The sequence below is a fragment of the Calonectris borealis genome, chromosome 16 (genome assembly GCF_964195595.1).
Source record: "Calonectris borealis chromosome 16, bCalBor7.hap1.2, whole genome shotgun sequence".
Classification (NCBI taxonomy): Eukaryota; Metazoa; Chordata; class Aves; order Procellariiformes; family Procellariidae; genus Calonectris; species Calonectris borealis.
Genome location: NC_134327.1, coordinates 18671847 through 18691887, shown reverse-complemented (window position 1 = coordinate 18691887; position 20041 = coordinate 18671847). Strand labels below are relative to the sequence as shown.

At 41.8% G+C, this 20041-nt stretch overlaps 1 protein-coding gene across 3 annotated transcripts in view; it reads left to right on the top strand.

Annotated features, from left to right (window-relative positions):
- Positions 1–20041, top strand: part of MAPK8IP3 (mitogen-activated protein kinase 8 interacting protein 3) — a 72484-nt gene that overhangs the window by 16728 nt on the left and 35715 nt on the right. Inside the window, exons 2-7 of one of the 3 annotated variants that reach the window (XM_075165662.1) lie at positions 2427–2547; positions 3346–3416; positions 4185–4276; positions 8115–8138; positions 11706–11757; positions 17198–17444. In XM_075165662.1, coding sequence (XP_075021763.1) covers positions 2427–2547; positions 3346–3416; positions 4185–4276; positions 8115–8138; positions 11706–11757; positions 17198–17444 — 607 coding nt within the window. Of the gene's footprint in view, positions 1–2426; positions 2548–3345; positions 3417–4184; positions 4277–8114; positions 8139–11705; positions 11851–17197; positions 17445–20041 lie in introns of all 3 variants that reach the window. The other 2 variants (XM_075165660.1, XM_075165661.1) reach the window with 2 other exon arrangements.

Genomic DNA, 20041 nt, shown 5'->3' with positions numbered 1-20041 from the left:
GATGTGATGGGGATTTAGCCCTTGGCTGTAATTAAAAGGGTTCATCAATAGAGCTTTAGCAAAGAGTGGTTCCAGCAAAACCCTGCAAGGAAATGGAGATTATACCAGGAAAATAGCCCTTTTGTTGGTGTAGTCCTCCAAATGGAGCAAGTTAAACTGCTGCTTCTCTAGGTCTGTTGCTCACTCTAGCTGTGTTGGTGAGGATTTATTTTTCCTTTTTACTTATTCTGAAACTATATTGATATTCTAGAAAATGTTACAGGAATAAATCAGAAAATGTACAAAGCAGGTTGTTTTATAAATTTCTCAAAATCCATAAAACGGATTGCTGGGTATTTGTGAGTGACTAAGGGATTTCAATGTTTAATTGACATCTCAGAGAAAAAATGCTTAAAAATCTAAAACCTTGTACAGTCTTAAAATTTAATTAAAAAGTAAATGTTTAGCCTCTGAGATTATTCCTTTATAGTGGAAGAAAGGTTTTGGCATTTTTAGAAAATAGTGCTGGAAAACAACCATAAGGGGGGAAAAAGCCCCCTTATTGCAATAAATTTGGGCAGGAAGCAAAAGACAGTTAAAAGCCCAGCTAAAGATTAAAGGCACTGCAGAGCACTGAGTGCAGGAAAATGAGACGTGGCTAAAATGCGTTTGATTGTTTCTATAAATAACACGTATGTAGGAATGAAAACTGACTCATTGTTCAGATGAATTTACTGAACAGTTTTAAAAGTCTGCAAGAATAATAAATGATGTAGCTTTTCAGTCGTCTACAGAGAGAAGATCCAGTTCACGAACATAGTGATAGCTCCACTGCTAATTATTCCAGTAAAAGTAATAGGAAATGTGCACAGGGCTTATCCTGAGAATGCAATCAAATACTGTGCATACTGTTGCATGTGCAGAATTTAACAAAATAATCTTACTGTGCATTTAAATGCATTCATTTCCCGGGGAATCTTATCCAAAAAGATTTTCACCAGAGTCTGTCTCTTCTAGAGTACAATGAGGCTTTACTTTGTTAAATTAAAATTGCCATGCCCTCTTAGCGGCATTATTTCCGGAGAGCAACACTTTCCCCTGTGCGGAGCACAGAGGAGGGTGAGAGAAGGCTTTTCTTCCCCAGTATTCATACTTCTAGAAAGAGGAGATTTCAGCCAGCCGATGTGCATGTGCTGGTGAATCTGTTAGGGCTTGACCTAAGGAGCATTTTGCAAACAGACGGAGAGGAAGAGAGGCAGGGCCAGCAGCAGAGCATCCTTGTGAGTTCCTCATAGCCCCAGGTTACCTCCTGTGGGCTCCTCTTGTTCTATAAACATCTAAAAAGTAGATTAAAGCCGTCTCGGCTCTGTTTCCTGCTCTCTCTCTTCCTCTGCAGCTCTGAATCCAGGGCTGCTCCCGGCCCCAGTTGTGCTCTTGCTGCTCAGCTGTCAGGTTTGTGTTTTAATTCCTGGACTGGTTGATGCAGACGACTCTCTTGTTTTAGCTTCCTTGGATGTAGCTGATTAGGAGTAATGTAATGAGACTCGAATTTCTGGGTTCATAAGGGCAGAATAGGACTTGTTCTGAAGCTAGTGAGATAGCTTTAGTGTCCTACGCCATTGTAAGCATGGTGGGACTGCGCTTTAGTCTTGGTTTGCTGTGGAGAGGATGTATGTGGTTAACAGAGCAAATGTTTTCTGAGCCTTACGGATTTTTCCACAAGTTTGTGTCAGAACCAGCTCAGTTTCTCAGTCCAGAAGTATGGATTATAGGTCATTATTGTGTTACGGGTATGCGTTAGTGTTTTGTGCTGAAAAGCTCTCATGACCACATATAGCTCAAGAACCAGGCTTGCTTAAGTATACTCAGAGATTTGAAGGTGCTGTTCACTTTCCAGGGACCCTGTTTAGTTTAAACATTTCATGAAAGCAACTGTGACTACAGTTCTTATCAAGACTAATGTGTAATATCAATTCACTACGGTGGAGCTAAATTGAATGTTTCACATGTTTACTTTTCTTTGCTGTGCATGCTAGTATTCAATGCAGAGAATGCCTAAAGCTGCCAGGTCAAAAGTGACATTTTACAGAAATAATGACCTGAAATGAGGTATTTTTCTGTTGTGTTTTCATCGTGAGATGAGTATATCTGTAAAAATCTTCCCTTCAGCCAATGCACTGTTTTATATAACTCATGTAAGACCATAGTTTAATTATACATTAAATATAGCTAATACTTTCTCATATAAAATAGTCTCTTCAGCTTGATTAAATGCTATTGTACTAATTAATACTAAAGTATTTAAAAATTCTCATTTCCTATTTTGTAATTTATATTCTCTCAATTTTTCTTCTTTTTTGAGGAGAGGAAAAGTCATATAGGGCAAACAAACACATTTTACATTTATTCCTCATCTGTGCCTCCTTCTCTTCTTCTCCCCTATTCAGAAGTTTATAGAGTTTGAAGATGCACTGGAACAGGAGAAGAAAGAACTACAAATCCAAGTGGAACACCTTGAATTTCAGACTCGACAGCTGGAGCTGAAGACCAAAAACTATGCAGATCAGAGTAAGTGAAGTTGTACACCAGACATGATTATACACGTTGCCTTCCACACACATATACTGCTACTTTGAAAATATTTTTCATACTTCTTGTTTGTTTTAATGTAATTTATGTAAAGCCTGAAATGTCTGGTTATCCCTTACTTTTGTATAAAATTCTGAGCCTTCTAAAGGATGGGATGTATCCACACTAATTTGGTAGAGGCTTCATTGCTTCTCTTGTGTGGGACATGCTCAGTCTCTCCAGATACAAGATTTGGGCCATTGGTGAAGCTTCGGAACCTGGTTTCCAGTTTCAAATTGTCCCTGAATAGAACCTCCCATTTTTTTCTCATATAAACTATCACATGTATTTGTTTGTTTGTTTGTTTGTTTATTTTTACAAATACTTCCTCAACATGTGCAGCCGTGTTTTTTGGCAGAGGTTCCCCTCAGAATTCATTGGTGTTTTGTCCAGTACTCCTGCTCCTCAAATAGCCAGAGGCGCCCATCCCAGAGGATAATTTAAGTTGTTGTCAAACTAGGACACTTACGGGGCACCAGGCTACTGCTGAAGAACTCTGCTTCTATGGTCTTATTGCATGATTTGGTCTGCTCATTCTGGGAACAGGCAGATACCCATAAATTGAGTTTGTAATGAAGACCAGATCCCACAATGTGCATTATTCTGTTTCAGTTTGTTTTGTTCAGTAGGTATAAATTAATTTCTAACAAAATATGCTTTGAGACTTCTGGTTTCTTTTGAGAGCCTGTGTGTGTTTGAGATGGGTGTTAGCTGATGGCTGGAATCTTCTCTTGGTAGTTTCACGACTGGAGGAACGTGAATCAGAAATGAAGAAAGAGTATAATGCTCTACATCAACGTCACACAGAGGTAGGATGTCATCTCATTATTTCTAAATGAGTAAATTCTTAGCCTGTAAGTAAAGTCATGTCAAAGAATGCAGCTTTACAATACTGGTGATGACTAGAGCTTCTGAACTTTGGGAACATCAGAAATATCTGAATGGAGGGTATAAAGAGGATGGAGCCAGGCTCTTTTTAGTGGTGGCCAGTTACAAGACCGGAGGCAGCTGGCACAAACTGGAACACAGAAGGGTCCCTCTGAACATGAGTAAAAACTTCTTTACTGTGAGGATGACGAACACTGGCAGAGGTTGTCCAGAGTCATGGTGGAGTCTCCATCCTTGGAGCTATTCAAAAGCCACTTGGATATGGTCCTGAGCAACCTACTCTAGGTGGCCCTGTTTGAGCAGGGACATTGGACCGGATGGACCCCAGGAGGTTCCTTCCAACCTCAACTGTTCTGTGATTCTGTGAACAGTGCCCCACTACCTCATCTCCCACTACCAACAAGCTGCAAGGAGATGTCTTACGTTATTTTTGGGTATGCTCTTTCATGGCTCTTCTGTTATGAGGTTAAGCTTAAGTCATTTCCAACACTATTTGCTGTCAGATCTTCTGTCAGATTAGTCCATTCACTTACATCATCAGCTTAGAAGACAAGAGCAAGGACACGGAGATGTGCAAAAAACAAAGGGAATTTGAAATGGATGCTGGAAAAGATCAAACAAAAGCAAAAAGCAGAAAATGAGTCGTTTCTTCTCCTCTGTTTGGCTCATGGATTTTTCTCTCCTCACAGATGATCCAGACCTACGTGGAACACATTGAGCGATCCAAGATGCAGCAAGTTGGAGGAAATAATCAAACTGAGGGCAGTCTACCTGGGAGAAGGTAGGGCCATAACCTCTCCACGTAACGTATGCCATCTGGGAACTTACAAACTGAGTGTGTGTATTTGAGAGAGAGAAACCAGAAGCAGGATCTTTCCCTGTGGGCATGGGCTGTAGTTGAAGCTTTTTTGTAATGGGTTGTGGGTGAGTTGTGGGTACGTTCTCTAAGGCTTGATGATGAGGAGCTTTATGTGTTCTGTTACAAAGCTTAGGCTTTGTCACGCTGCTATTGATGGGGGGCCTCTGGAAAAATATGTTTGTATTCTCAGGTAGCATGTAAAAGGTTCACCTATAAAATGGATGGAGGTGTCAAATAAAGTTTGTGTGTGTGTGTGTATGTGTGTCTTTGTATGTGCCAGCAAAACCATAGCAATCAAGTGCTTTAGCCAGTATAGGATTTTTTTTTCCCTGTTCCTTCAAGGGAAGCTTTCTGTAAGTCACTCACCTAGTAGACCTACTTACGCCCAGGAGTTTGATTTTTCTCCCTCCCCACCCCCCCTGTTTTCAGAGCACAAAACCAGTAAGAACCACCTTTTGCTTAAAGAATTCAGTGGTAGGAAAGAAGTTCAGTATATAGAAGAACTAGTCTTTGTGTGCCAGAACAAATTTAAAGCACAAAAGTTGCAATTACATTGATTTCAGCACAGATACATCTGGTTTTAGCTGGTATGTGAAGGAACCAAATGCTTTCTCTCTGATACTGTACACCAGTAACATTGCCCACGGAGTGAGAAGTAGAAGTGATGTTCCATAAATACTGGTTAGAGAAGCAATAGAGCACATAACACAAAATCTACTCAGATTAAGCATAATCTATTAAGTCACTCAGCCATAAAAAGGATGTTTTCTGTGGCAATTTTTATGCATGGCAGATTACTATTTGTGTTAATCATCGTATGCTAATGAGGTGATTAACACTATAGTGACACTGTCTAACCCAGGAAGTTTTAAACTAAAACAGTGTTTTCCAGGCAAACATTATTGACCAAGTAATATGCTGCAGGAGATTAAATCTTTTTGTTGTCCTTGCCTGTAATTTTTTAACTTTTTAATTTCTTCTGGCCTTGAGGGATGTTAAAAGGTTTTGCACACATGCTGACTACAAACCGTGGGAGCTGTTGGTTTGAAAAATAGACAGACAGTACCAGATGCACAGGAATACGCGGAAAAGAGTGCCTGCTAGGTGCGTCCTCCCTCGTCTCTTACAAAATATCTCTGACTGATCTTGGTTAGTATCTGTGAACTTCAGCTGGTTAGTATCCCTGAACTTCACTCAAAACCCAAATATTTGGGAAGCATTAGGCTAAGAAGAGGAGTGGGGATGGCATGTCAGACTACACAGAAAGGGCAGCATGGGCAAAGACACAGAGATGAAAATACTGGGAAAACAGATAAATGGAAAGCCATGACCGTTTTTGAAGTATCATCTGGTAGGGATGATGAAATGCAAAAGAAGAGCATTGAGCAAAATTTGGAGATAAAGAAAGAGCAAAATTATTTGAAATTAAGAATAAAGAAATATATTAAGAATAAAGGAAGAATAAGTAAGGATATTTTAGTAACTTGTATTTAGGTCTGTAACACTTAAATACCAGAATGTCAGTTGGATTTGGGGTAATGTAATAGAAATTTCAGATCTTGGCATAGGGCTTGTAAATACCCTCTGTCTGCTTTGGCTCCCTGTTGCTGCATTGGACTGCTCTGGAAAAGACTGAATTCAAATTGCCGAAGTTTTGACTGTGTATTGTAAGAAAGAAAAAGGGAGAGGAAAAGAGACCCAACCTCGCCTTGTCAATGAAAGAGGCTTGAAGGATGGAAAGGGAGTAGTAAAAGACATGAATCTTCAGAAACCTTGGTAACTAGCCTGGGGCTCCTGCCAGATTCCCTGCAGCCTTAGAATCATACAATATCCTGAGCTGGAAGGGACCCACGAGGATCATTGGGCAACCTAAAGGTTAAACCATATATCTAAGAGCGTTGTATAAACACTTCTTGAACACCAACAGGCTTGGAGGCGTGACCACTTCCCTGGGGAGCTTGTTCCTGTGCTTGACCACCCTCTCAGTGAAGAATTTTTTCCAATACTGTCTATTTGCTATTCCATTGCCTCCCATAATAATTAAAGATACTTATGTAGCTTTGGCTACAAGAATAACTTGCAGCTGGAAGATACTCAAAGAAAGATCCTTTATTTATTCTGAATCAGTTGATAAGATTTTTATACTCTTATTTGTAAGGCTACCAAAGCCTTGCATAAAGGAGGGAAAGACACAGTTACATATGAATCAAGGAGGACTATTTACCCTTCCTCTTCAACAGTTGAATAGTCCTTTCAGAAAAGAATATCTTGCAGTATTTCTTCTAGAGAGGAGTAACTAAAGGCTGTTGTAGTTGTTGAGTGGGCTGTATAGTTAGTTATCTCTGTGCTCAATTTTCTGCAAAACAGTAAATTAGTCTCACAACAGAGAGTGGTTTAGGAAAATAAAAATAATTACAGAATACATTGTTTGGGGTCTGGCTAAAATTGGATTGTCTAAAATATAAAAATGTGTTGGGGAAAAAAAATCAAAAAGTGGATGGCAGCCTTCCCAGGCAAAAGAGACAGGCATGAGGGGTGTAGAAAGCAAGAAGAGACATGGTGTAAAAAGAACCAGTAGTTTGTAGGTGTTCCCTTCATGAAATCTCCCTTATCAGATTGTTTTTCTTCCTTCTCCTCTCCAGTCTGAAGTCCACAGTGAGCTCCCAGAACATAGTCTGATCCTAGTGTTACAGCTGAAAGGGGATAAGTGTGGTAGGCTTGTTTCCCTTCCCACTTATTCTTCTGTAAATAAGAGTACATCTGTGGAAGTACTTACGCAGTAAAATATAAAAGTGCCGTAGGCAAAAGCATGCTTAGGGCCTCTCTCTTTTAAAGGGTGGTTCATATATACACTTGCTAAATTTGGGTTGGACTGCATGGTAGAAATTTATTTTAATGAGATTTGCCTTCCCTAACTTTCAAATAAGTTAATATTAATTGTGACTTTATGTTATCATTCCTTGAAAGAGATGCACAGTGAAAAGTGTTACTGGCTGTATCTGCAAGACTGCCATTCTCTGGGATGAAGGGCAAAATTTTCATCAAGAATTGGCTCTTCGTATTAGAGAAATTAGTGCTTTACCCTTTTAAGTGTGGCATGTTGCTGGTCTCCTTGGAGAGAAAAAAAGAGAAACACTTTATGTCTATGAAAGCCCCTGATGGGGCTATGATCTGCGTTTGTAGGAACCACCAGTGGGAAATGGGACTTTTTCCTTCATTTCAAGCTTCGCACTGTTTGCGTGCGTGCGTGCGTGTGTAGCTCTGTGTTTGTATATGCTTGTGCACAGGCACTTGGGTCAGATGTGTGTTTTTGTGTCACCGCACAGCTGGGTGGGGGTGAACACCAGTGTTTGTGTGTCTTGGTGCACTGATGTGCACTGGGGGGGACACGGGCATAATTTCTCATGGTCTGTCACACAAATTTGAGTGCATTTATTTATTTTCATCTGTGGATGTGCTTGGGTGTGTTAGACTGCATAGGGATGCATATTTGCATAAGACTGTAAGTACACCAAGAATGTTTGCCTGTCAGTTGGGAGAAGTTGCAAGAACTGTTGGGGGGCGTTTGTATCTACTGCCATCCAGGACAGGCAATGAGTACGGTGCACACTTCCACGTGGCGTGGATTACAGTGCATGCGTACCCCGTGTCTGTTGTAGGGCTGCATGTTTGCATGACCTTTGCTCTCTAATGGTTGTTTTTTTGTCTCGCTTTTTGTGCGATTGCTGCTCTGTTTTGGCTGTTATGTTTGTCACTGCAGTCATCGCCAGTCATGGAGGAAAAGGTAAATCCTATTGCTGCATCTTAACTTTGTTAATCCTAGTTTTGGAGGCTGCTGTTTAGTGGCAACAGTGTGGTGCTGGGAACGAACTGTACCAGCATGTTTGCCCTCTTTGTCTACTGACACCTGCATTAGACTTGCTCGTTTGGGTGAGGCAGAGGGAGCCACCAAGCTGCTGGGATAACATGTCGGGAAGAAGCTTGTGTGTTCAAACGCAGAAGACGCAGAAGTTCGGTCCCAAAACAGGATCAGTCCTCTGTGATTGGACATTTACACTTCACATCCCAGAATGTTTTAAAAAGTCATCTTTTCTCCCTTATTTTACTATAGAGTACATATAGAATGCATATTTTCTGAGCAAGGCAGAAAATGCCTGTCACTGTTAGTAGCTCTACGAAGGCGCTTCTGACTTCGGGCTGGGCAGTGAGTTCTGCGCCCGGAGCCTGCAAAGAGAGCAGTTCTCATCTTCAAATGTTGGCAAACAAGTCGTAGTTTTGTTATGTTTTGTAAGCTTTAGCATGTTACCTGTAGAGCATCCTGATCCCAGGTTTTAGCTACTGCAAACCTTTATTGAGGAGTTTGCTATTTACCTTGTAACTAACGCACGGTGGAACTAACCAAGTGTTCAGAGTCACCCTCTACTGAAAAGAATTGGGTGTATGAAAGGTACCCCAACACTCAAAATTTAGATCAGCCTTGAGGATACTCTAAAGTTTTTGAAGACTGGTAGTCAACCCCAGGACCGCCAAGCTAAAGCTAGCTCTTCTGTAGTGTGTGCTCTTTCCCCTTCCCTGGGAGGTTCAAAAGAGGCTGGAAGGTGTTTCCAAAGAAACTCAGCGAGGAAATTTCCTGACAATCTACGTTAAAATCCCTTCCTGAAGATCCTACAGCTTCTGGTGCTACAGAGACTTTGTAATTCTGTTCTCTGTTTAGCAGGGACTGTGAAGTTCATATGTTCCATGTACATTCAATGGGGTAACTCCTTGCATGTTAAATGTCCATGTGTTTGTATATGAACGTAGAAATAAGCTATGGATTCCCAGAAGAAATCTGATAGAGATTACCTAAAGAGGAAGTGTAATTTAATGTTCTCTCAGCATATATTTGGGATGGCTCATATTTCTCAGTGCTGCCAGTGAGTTACGTGAGGCCATCCCAGCATAGTCACAAAAGCGTTTCTATTGTAGCATGTTGTTAGATATTCTGACTGCACCACTTGTTTTGCAAGGAATGTTTTGTAGTTATCGGAAATTTTCTCCAGCTATGTACATCTGTGAAGCATGACTCCATTAAGACCATCATTCTAACCTGAAGAAGAGGGAAGATACGAAACTGATGGTTAAAGCTGCTCAAAAAATGGCCTAATTTTTTTTTTTCTCCCTGAAAAGAATGATTCTTTTGCAGTAAACTCTTTGGGACCGTTGAGTTATTTCTTTAACTGTAAAACTAGGAATTTTCTGTCGTTGTGGCATAAAGTTCTAATTTCTAGTTTTGAATCTCTTCCTAATCTCTTATACATAACTGACTATACTTTCTGTGGCGCTTAGTACAGTGCCAGGGTGAAGATTTCATATTAGGGCAAAAATTTCCCTAGTATGTTATTTAGAAGCTTAAAACACAGTTGTTAGAAACTTTCAGGGTCTTGGAATGATAGCAGTAGGATAAAGAGAGGTAAATGCAGGAAGACAGACAGAGGTAAATGTGCTTTGGCATCATGACCTATTAGGAGCAGGTGTAAATGGCAGGTATAAAGGTATAAATCGATATTTAGCCAAACAGCAGTGGAACGTTTTCTACAAATCTTCAGATTGTTAATATTTAAAAGTGACAAGCACCAAGATACTTTTTGAGTGGAAAGGCTACAAGGAAGTTGATAATCCCTACCGTATATGAATCTGGTTTTGAATCTGTTGAAAGATTATTGCATCTCCTCTAAAAAAGAAAGTAAGGTTAATCAGGTTGTGTCAATGATCTGTGTTCCTCTAAAATCCAGTTATGTGCTGCCTTTGTAAGAGGGTCTGTCTATGAAACTTCCATGTATGAGTCTTTAGGATCTTTAGGAGAGGATTTTAATGCAGATTCTTCGGAAAAGTGCATCCCAGATCTCCCTGCTGGGCCATGCTGGAAACACCTTTCTGCCCCTTCTGCCTCCCCCAGGTAGGCCACAGCAAGGTTCCTCAGCACGAGCGACACCGACACGGTGGCGCGGCAGGCTGCGTTGGCTGGGCGGTGCTGAGAAAGGGAAGGTTGGGCACTTTGGTTTTCTCCACAAACATTGTCTCCTCTGCTAGACACTCCACCTCCTTCCTTCATAAATGAGCTGGTTCATGCACCATCTCCTGTGTTAGTGTGTTTGCATACGTCCCGGGGGGACTTATATCCTGCTGCAGTCGTTTCACCTATGGTCACGGGTGGGGTGGTTGTGATGGTTGCCTAGCCTGGTCATCAGACCAGTGCTGATGATCATTAAAGGAAGGCACATGAAGGTCTAGTGTTATTAATACTGGTGTACAGAAGGGTGGATTTCATCACCCCGCACCAATAAGCGGAAGCCCCATACAGGAGTAGGTGAAGTACCATCATTGAACCCCTTTGTGGGTGTATGTCACACAAAGGATCAGCTTAGTTCACCTCTGCAGGGCCACTGGAGTCCAGCTAGCGGAGGCTACTGGGGATATCTCCTAAATGGACGTGTGCTCTGTCCCTGCAGGCCTGCTTCTCTGGCACGAAACCAGTTGCCAGGCCTTTTCCACCTCCACTGCTTGCTCTAGATTTCTTCCCACTGGAACTTGGTCTCAAAACCTGTGCCAGCTTTTATATTCAGAATTAAACCCGCAGCTAGCTAGTCACCTGCAATTTCCAGAAAGAACAGGATGAAGAAAATGTAATTTCAGACACCTGGTAATATGAATGATGCATTCATTTATATACCTTCATTTAATTTCTGAATTTTAAGTGCATTGTAATATGGTTATGGAGAGGGGATTACAGAGTACAAGTATTATTTTTCTTGCTTAATTGGAAGTGATCCAAAACTTCTGATTTCTGCTGTGGGAGCTAACCAGGAATGTACATAAGTGCCATGTAGATGACTCTTACTTAAAAGCCTCTTTCCTGACCCAATGATGACATCTCTAGGATCCATGGAAGCTTTTTTTTTTTTGCTGTGAGTGTTGTTTGCTGTGGCTTGTTTTCCCACAGTACCTTTGTTTCTCAGAAGATACACTGACTTAAATTGGCTGATGATTCCCTGCCCTTTTGCATTCCCCCAAAATGTTTCGTACTGATGGAGAAGTCAGTCGTGCCTGTTGTGGTCACTTGACCCCCTGTCTCTTAGAGTCTCCCCAGGAAGATGTAGGGCTCCAGCAGTAGACACCATGGGTCTGAGTAGACAACACCATGGAAGTGTGGGAGTTGGGAGTTCATACAGCTGCTACGTGAGGGGAAGGAGTGCAATTCAATTTCTAGTGACTAATATTTCACATATGCTGGTGTGCTGTTTCCTTTCTGTAAGAACTTTGTAAATGGCTAACTGATTGGTTTCCCCTCTCTCTCTGTTTCTCTCTTTAGCAGGAAGGAACGTCCTAACTCTCTGAATGTCTTCCCCCTCGCGGATGGCATGGTACGTGGGCAGATAGGGGCCAAGATCGTCCCAACACTGGACCACTGGCACCTGAGTGACCTCGGCCAGCTGCAGTCCAACTCCAGCTACAAGGTTTTATAGACCATCACGGAGCAAGGGTTTCCCACTCTCCCACTGTCAATAGCATCCCACGTTTTCATTAAGATGGAGACCAATCTGTGTCCATAACCCTTTGCAGCCTCTCCCTGCTGTGCGTCTGCTCCTTTGGTACCTGTGCTGTGGGTGGGAGGACATTCTTTTGCAGATCTGGCATATGGTGCCTGGGGGATTTGACACAGCTCCTCAGGCTTCTTGTCTCAGTGATAATCTCCTTTACTTGGCTGGCCCCAAGTTGAAAGGAATGTGTGGAGAGGCAGTTAGGGATTTAGGGAAGATAAATCTTTCACTTTTTTACAGCTTATTTGGGAGAGGAAATGGTGGAACCTGTCCCCTCTCTCCCCCTTGATAAGAGCAGTGCTTTTGCACCTCAGCTGGGACCAAGCATTGGATTGCACTTGCTCTCCAGTGTTTGTCCTTTTTCACTGATCGCTGTTCTGGCCTTCCTGTCTTCAGTAAAAAGGGCTCCTAATCCTTCCTGGATGCCCAAGTCTTGCACTGTGCTTAAAGGTCTTCAGTTCCTCATATATCTAGTCATTGCTCTAGACTTGCATTGTCTACCTTCAATACACTTGTCACCTTCAGTGCGCTGCCTTCTGCACTGGGGCTTGCCAAAAACCTCACAGCATTGCAACTGCGCTGAAGCAGCTGCATGGTTCTGCCTGTTGCTTGTGGTGCTCTGTTCTGCCATTCAGAGACTGGTCTGAGCCCAAAGACCCAGGTACTGTACTCTTAGCTGACAGCTCACTGCAATTGTTTACAGTTTAGACTACACGTGGTGACCCACATTGCCCTTTGAGCTTCTCAAAGTTTTTGTGTTCAGGATCCCACTAAATTCCTGTCTTTGAATGATGTTCCACAAATGCCCGGTGACAGGCCTGAGAGCCAGTGGTGCGTCTACCCAGCACAGCTTACAGTAAGTCCACCAGTATCTCACAGAGCTTCTGGTCTGCTTTAAAAGTGCCTGAGAGAGTTTACTTTCTCTCTGCCTGGAATTTGTAGAACATCAGGTGTTTTATATGTCACATCTAAGGACTGGTGTCCTTTTGAGAAGTTGTAAATAACTAATCTTGTAAAATACATCGAGGCAGTAAAGGCAAAGAGAAAGAAAAAAAAAAACAAAGAAAGAAAAAGCCCAACTTCTTGTTGTACCCATTCTGCATGTCTCCAGATTACGTTAATGGTACTTTGTTGTACCCATTCTGCATGTCTCCAGATTACGTTAATGGTACTTTGGCCTGAGGGACACTGCAGGAGTGGCCTCCTTGATGCATAGCACAAGAAATATAGACAAATGCAAAATTTACGCAGAAAATAAAGCAGCAACTTCCCTTTTTTAACACTACCTTTGTAAAGTAGCCAGGCCTACCACAGCACAAACCTTAGCGCTTCATCAGCCCTCTGCCATCATGGAAGTTGGAAATCCAAAAGCAAGATCTTTGGATAGGATGGAGACTGTTCTTGGAACCCAGCCTTTGCTGTAGTGTTAGAGGCACAGAAGTCTGGGAAATGCAGCAACTTGCAGAATGCCAGTTGGGTCCTACAGTCATTTCTGCAGAGTTTTGCCTGGAATTAGGGAATAGCAATGCCACAGGACAATAACGTAGTTAAGGATGGTGGAAATGAAGATAGAGCATGAATATGTTTCTTCAGGCTAGTGCTGTGCCAACACAACACTGCTGCAAGGACGCAGACAGCAACCAAAATGAACAGAGACCACTTCTGGTTCTGGAACCAGTTTATTCCTTGGGATCTCGAGGCAGTGCTGCACACTATGGTGTGAACATGCCCTCGAGCTTTCTACCGATCAGGCGTGTGCGGCAGGGGTTAGTTTTTCGAGAAGAGCTGGGAGGATGTTGGGGTTAGATCCATCTTCCACAAACTTGCTAAGGCGTAATTCTTTAAGCGGTACCATTACAGAATTTCTGAAAGAAGTTGGGTGGATCTCACTGATAACCCAGCGTCTGCATTGCAGGAGAGTGCAACAGGAGCCCAGATAAATTGGAAGCTTAGATGTCCAAGTTCAGGTAATGGAGGGTTACTGAAGTGGATCTCTTAGTGATTTGGTGGTGGTGGTGTCAGGCAAAAAAATTCATTTCTGGTTACAAGAGAGCTTTGTGCAGAAGTAGTAGTGTGCTACTCCAGATGTATCTGACGGGTAGTGCTGGGATTTGTGTTGCTGCTCATTAGGGAAACTCAGAAGTGGGATGCCGGCTTTAAGGAAGCTAGCGGGTAGGGTGGAGTTAGAGAGCTTGGGCTATGGAAGACTTGGATGGAGTAGCATGTTACGGAGGATTTCTTAAGAGTATGGAGCAAACCTATGAATAGTTAAAGGTAATCACATGATTGACTGATTTACTAGATTTGCAATATGGAATGGAGATTTTCCTCCTGCAAGCTTCTTGCACACTCTCTGTCTGGAATGCTATTTCTTAAATATTTTGCATGACTGAAATCTCAGCAGTACCGCTCATGCACTCCTCGCCTCTTCTTCAGCAGCTCTGATATTTCACTGACATCAACGGCACACACATGACTCACCTTCCCAGTATGTATATCCTGACTTTTCTGACTAGTTTTCCTTCTCAAAGTGGCCATACTGTAGTTATATTTTAAGTGTCCTTGTGTACTTATTATTACTATTTTCTGTTTTAGCTGCTGTCATTATATTTTATTTTTACATTCAGTTGTACATTTATTTTATATAATGTTTTGGAGATGAAAGTCCTTAACATTTTTGTTTTTATGTACTATGCTTTCAGTGTTATAACCATACAATTGTGGCTTCTCATGGTGACATATGACTGCTATGAATGTTGGGCCTTTGCAATGCATTTTGGAGGTCACTACTACACATTTGATGTTTAGGAGGTTGACAGGTATGGCTGTAGGTAAGTGGTGGTTGTGGAGAGTATTCTTTGGGTGAGCTATGGGTTATGGAGAATGCCTCCTACGCTGTAGAGGAGAGCCATACACTTAGTGGAATACTTAGCATTAACGAAGCGCTCGGGTCAATAGAAGGAAGATACCAGCAAAGATCAGTAGAGGTTCTGGACTGAGAAGAGGAGCGCCTTAGTAGCACTTATATGTGGGAGGAATTTCTCCAGCGCAGGGTGGTACGTTGATAAAGTATGTTTTCGAGGTAAATATAAAACTCAGATGTATAACCAAAGAGTAAGTGAAAGACCAGGGTAATTACTCACTAGTGTGTTCTGAGTGAGGGGCAGATTATGTCAATAAACAAGAAGTTACAGGATATCTCTGATACAAATATCGCCCTATAGACACTGGCTTTCTGAATACGGGCTTTCTGAATGACATCTAGTTCCTAAGAATAAGAAATGACACATGGACCCACCTGGGTGTCTCTTTTACAGTGCTGAGATGCTCATGGGCTTTGGTGATGCTTATAGACTTACAGGGGGTACAAGAACATCTCTGAATCCTTTCATGCAACAGAAATTTTGTTTGGGGAGAGAGGTTTTGTGGTTGCACTTTACACTTGATACTCTTTGTCCCTTTGTACATTAGAAAGCACAGCAGGCAAACTGCAGTTGAAGTAGTACAAGGCGTACTGGATCATATTTGTTCTCTCACCTGGCTTGATTTTTTTTCTTTACATATTAGGAAAGTAGCTCCTGAAACAGGAAGATGAAACAGAGGTGGGAAGTGTGGTTCTCACATGTAGCAGCCTAAGTGAAAAGTTCCCATCTCAGTCTTGATGCTAAAATCGGCAAATCTGCAGGGAGATTATTTGAATGTCCATGTAGGAATGTGAGTGCTGTTTGGACTGACAATGCAGAAACTATATACAAAATGTTTTTCCTGTATTTAATGGTAACGCAGTTTTAAAAAAATCTTAAATTTCCAATATAAATGCACAGATGCAATATAAAACCTTTGACTTCCACAGTGCAATGTACAGCAGGGTATTTTAAGATAGGCATATAGAGGCCAGTCTAATTAAAGGAAGATCTTAATAAGATTCCAGATTTAAAAAAAAAAATACGGCTGCAAAGGGTTAAGTCAACATTTTTTTCAGTTTTCTCTCATGCCATTTTGAATTTTTTTGTCACATTGTAAAGTTATAATTAGAACAAGAGACGGAGACTTCCAAATTAGTGAAGTGAGACAGCGTCACAGCTCCAACGTTGGGAGGCTCTTCCTAGTACTTACACAGCAGGGGAGAGACAAGTAGTAAAGCTTAAAGCTGGGTCTGGATGTGCAGATGCTGAATGTCACTGCACCCAGTTGCAACTCATTATCACATATGACTCTCAACATTAATTTTGTCATCTCCCTGCAGGCAGTAATTAGAGTGGGCTGCCGTGAAGAATGGGGAGATTTCATTTGGGTCTGGGAGTGATCACAGCATTGGTCAAGACGTTAGTCGTCTGACTGTGAAGCAGTGTTGTTTTAATTGACAAACAAGGGTCACAGTATAAAATCCTGACAGAGCCTTGAAAGCCTCCCGCGTTTTTCAGGAGGTGGTATTACAGGATATGGGGCTGTAATGTCTGTAAAACTGAGAGCCATTTGTGTGCATTTCACACTGGGAATCCATCTCCTATGTTGATTTGTCAGCTTCTGATTTTTGAATTCTTGGGTCTTGTCGTCCTGTCATTTGGAAGTGGGGAGGTCACGCCTGTTTCTACTGTGTTGTCAAGCTGGACCCATGCCTGACTAGCTTCTGCATAAGGTGGTGTGGGGACACAGGTCTCCTGCGCTAGCAAATTCAGACCATCCCAGCTTGGTATCCGCTTTGTTTTTGCAGTTTAGTGTCAAAATCACTTTGCTGTTCTGTCATCCAGGTTGTGTTGATGGCTTACAGTAATGACATCATCCAAGACCTCTAAGAGGCCACTTGGGATCCTTCCCAAGCAATATCCATGTTGCCTTCCAGTCTTGGGAAATACTGGTCTGGCTTACCACAAGTGCCAAAGCCCTTCAGCTTCCACTGTAGTCAGTGTGAGCTGCAGGTGCTTTTCACTTATGATAAGGCCACCTTTCCTGAGATGCACGATGAAGAGATCACATACTGATGTGACTGGTGAAGAACAACGTTTAGTAGTAAAGGAGGAAGGATATCAGTCCTTTCACACGTGGGATTTGTTTGCTGAGTTCAGCATGAGAACTTACTGCTTCATTGTGATTGCAGTGCCTAGTGTCACCAGCAAGCGCTGGACATGTAGCTGGTACACCAAGCAAGACTCATTCTCCATAATGCTTTAAGGCAGCCATACACCAACAAATGGGAGATTAATTGAAATGTATAGCTGTGCTTTTCGCTTTTTGTTCTTCCCCCACCCTGGAATTGCCATAGTGCCCCCAAGATGAAATGTCCGAATCTGGGCAGTCCTCAGCAGCTGCCACACCGAGCACCACTGGAACCAAGTCCAACACTCCCACGTCATCTGTGCCCTCTGCTGCCGTCACACCCTTGAACGAGAGCATCCAGCCCATCAGCGAATACAGTGGCACGACCAAGAGCAATAAGAGGGCACGAGAAAAGCGGAACAGCCGGAACATGGAAGTCCAGGTCACGCAGGAGATGAGGAATGTCAGCATAGGTATGGAAGCCGGAGCTTGGGTACTTGGTCATTAAAGTAATTGACTCCCCAGTGCTTGTGTCCCTCTGTTACAGGAAGAAGCTGGGAGACTGAGGGGTAATCAGCTTCATACGTACAGAATTTGAGGTAGCCTTACTTAGAAAGATACGTGAGCGAGACAGGGCTAATTGGATGCTAGCAGTTTTCTGGGTAGCGAAGTTTTAAAATGTCAGCAGTATGAATAGTTTCACAAACATACAGGATGCGAATAGGTTATTGAGTTCAGTCCCCTGCAGTTGCATTCATCCATGTCATAGAACCTCCTTCATGAACAGTCAAGTCCCGTCTTAGTCTAACTGAGCTTTTGGAAAGCTGTTTCTGGACCTCATCAATATGATAGTTAAAAGCTTCCCTTTAGTTTTCTCTCCAGATTTATTCGAAAGTATTTTATATCCGGTTGTTCATATGCCAAATTAGTCAGGTTAAATAGTTATTTTCCCTTCTGTGTGTTTATCCCACGCCTTGATGTGTTTAAAAATAGCAATTATATCCAGCTGTTTTTCTCAGCTAAATAAGCTGTTTTCTTTTAGTCTATTTCTCATATGAGAAGCCCCCAAATCTTTGGAATTTACAGTGGCTTTCTCTCTACTTCCCGGCGTCCTTTAGTAATTTGAATTAATGATTTCTTGTCAGGAAAGCCCTCACCTAAGCCTTTAGCACCAGGCTGTTTAAATAAAGAACATGGTGTAATAACATGATAAAAGCTCCTTTCTGTGCTTTTTAATATAGCTGTGCCAATGTAGTATCTGAGAAACTCCCAGCCTGTAATGTATTTAGACTTGCAGCAGCCTTCAGAAATGAGAAGTGGTCTGTTTACAGGTCATGAACTTACATACAAAAGGACTGTAAATCTAGCTGAATATCATAAGGAAAGTCTGTGCAGGAGCACAGGGATGAGCGTGTGTCTCTGAAGTTAGCATCTGAACCAGATGATCATCTTTTTTCCTAAGTAATACAGAGGAAATTCCTCTGCTAACATTCACAAGCTGGTTCCTAACAAATTAAGACTATAAACCAACATGTAACATCTTCTGTTGTAGCATTTGAGTGAGAATTGTCGTGACTGAGTCCCATTCTGTATTTATACTAGCAGCTGAGGGAGTCCCAGGGTCACAGATGTCAATCTGCCAGAAACTAATGTAGTTCTCTGTAAAAGTGTATTGCTTCTGCATAGCTAACTGTTAAATTGTGATCTGTTCGATGATCCTGGCCAAGGCAAGTCAGCATAAGCATTGGTATCAGAGAAATTGAGCGTGGATGTCAGTAGTTCAAATGCCCTGTAAATACTTACCCTTATTTTTACAGTTGCTGCTTTACAAGCTCATTTACCATCAGTAGCTTTCTGGGGCCTAAGTCTGCTCTTTCTATATGTATGCAACTCTGAAGTCATTGTGCACGTGAAAGCTTCTTTCTTCTTGGTGGAAGTATCATACTGTGGAATCTGCTCGAGGCAGATAGTTGTATCTTTCCTATGTGCTCTGCATATTCAACCTTTCAGCTATTTCTCACACGTAATGCAAAATCAGATCTCCATGCTGAGGAGAAACACAGATACTTGAATTTTAATTATGTATTTTATGCATCTATAATTAAAATGTCTGTTAGTGATGCAAATGCCTTAGAGCTGAACTACCAAAAAAAGCTACTCAAAAGTATTTGTAGAAAAGCTTCCCAGCTTGGAAAAAATAAAGGAAAGGAAGCCTCTGTTTTGGAAGTTCTCTGTTTTGAGAACCACTGGTGTATGGATGCCTATTTTGGCAACAGATACACATCACGCTTTGTCTTCAAACATGGCATTTGTTGCCAGCTGGTGCACAATGCCAGCCTAAAAGAATAAAATCAACACTCAAGTTGTCATGGGCTTTGTATATTTGGCTACTGAGGCCATTTGGAAAGGTCAAAAATTTCACATCTAACACCGCTGAGGGACTAATGTAGTTTACAAATTAGGTCTTTAATCCTTCAAGAATTTCTTGTGTGAACAGACTCTGTGTTCATATTGTTTGTTTAGAATAGGTGCGAGTCTGAGCTTTTGAACAGGTTGGTATCCAATAAATGTGACTTGAGGAGGAAGCTCCTTATTCTTTAAATACTGCCGTCAGGCTGTAGATTATACACAGAAACCAGAGTAGATTTCATGTATCAGTTTTTAAGTGAAATTTCACTGTAATGGGTATCTAAACTAGTTGTAGACTTGAGAATTTGTATTGAAAAATTATTTCTATTAAAACTAAATAGTGCCAATTCACAACTACAGTGATCTCTGTGAAGCTATACAGAAAATCACTGTGTTGTCTTCTGTCTCAGCTGAAGCTGCATGGTGATTGAAGAGTTTTTACTGACAGATAAAAAGTTTATTTGGAATTTATTTTAATGGATGAAGTATTTCTGGTTATCACGTCTTAATGAGGATTCAGGCCAATGACCGTGGAGACACTCTGGTATGGTGGCAGGGAGGGGATGCTTACGGTCTGCCTGCTCTGGAATTGTGAGGGCACCTTCCCAGCACTGGTGCGCTTGTGACTCTAGATGATCAGCCACTTTCTGTTCCTATTTTA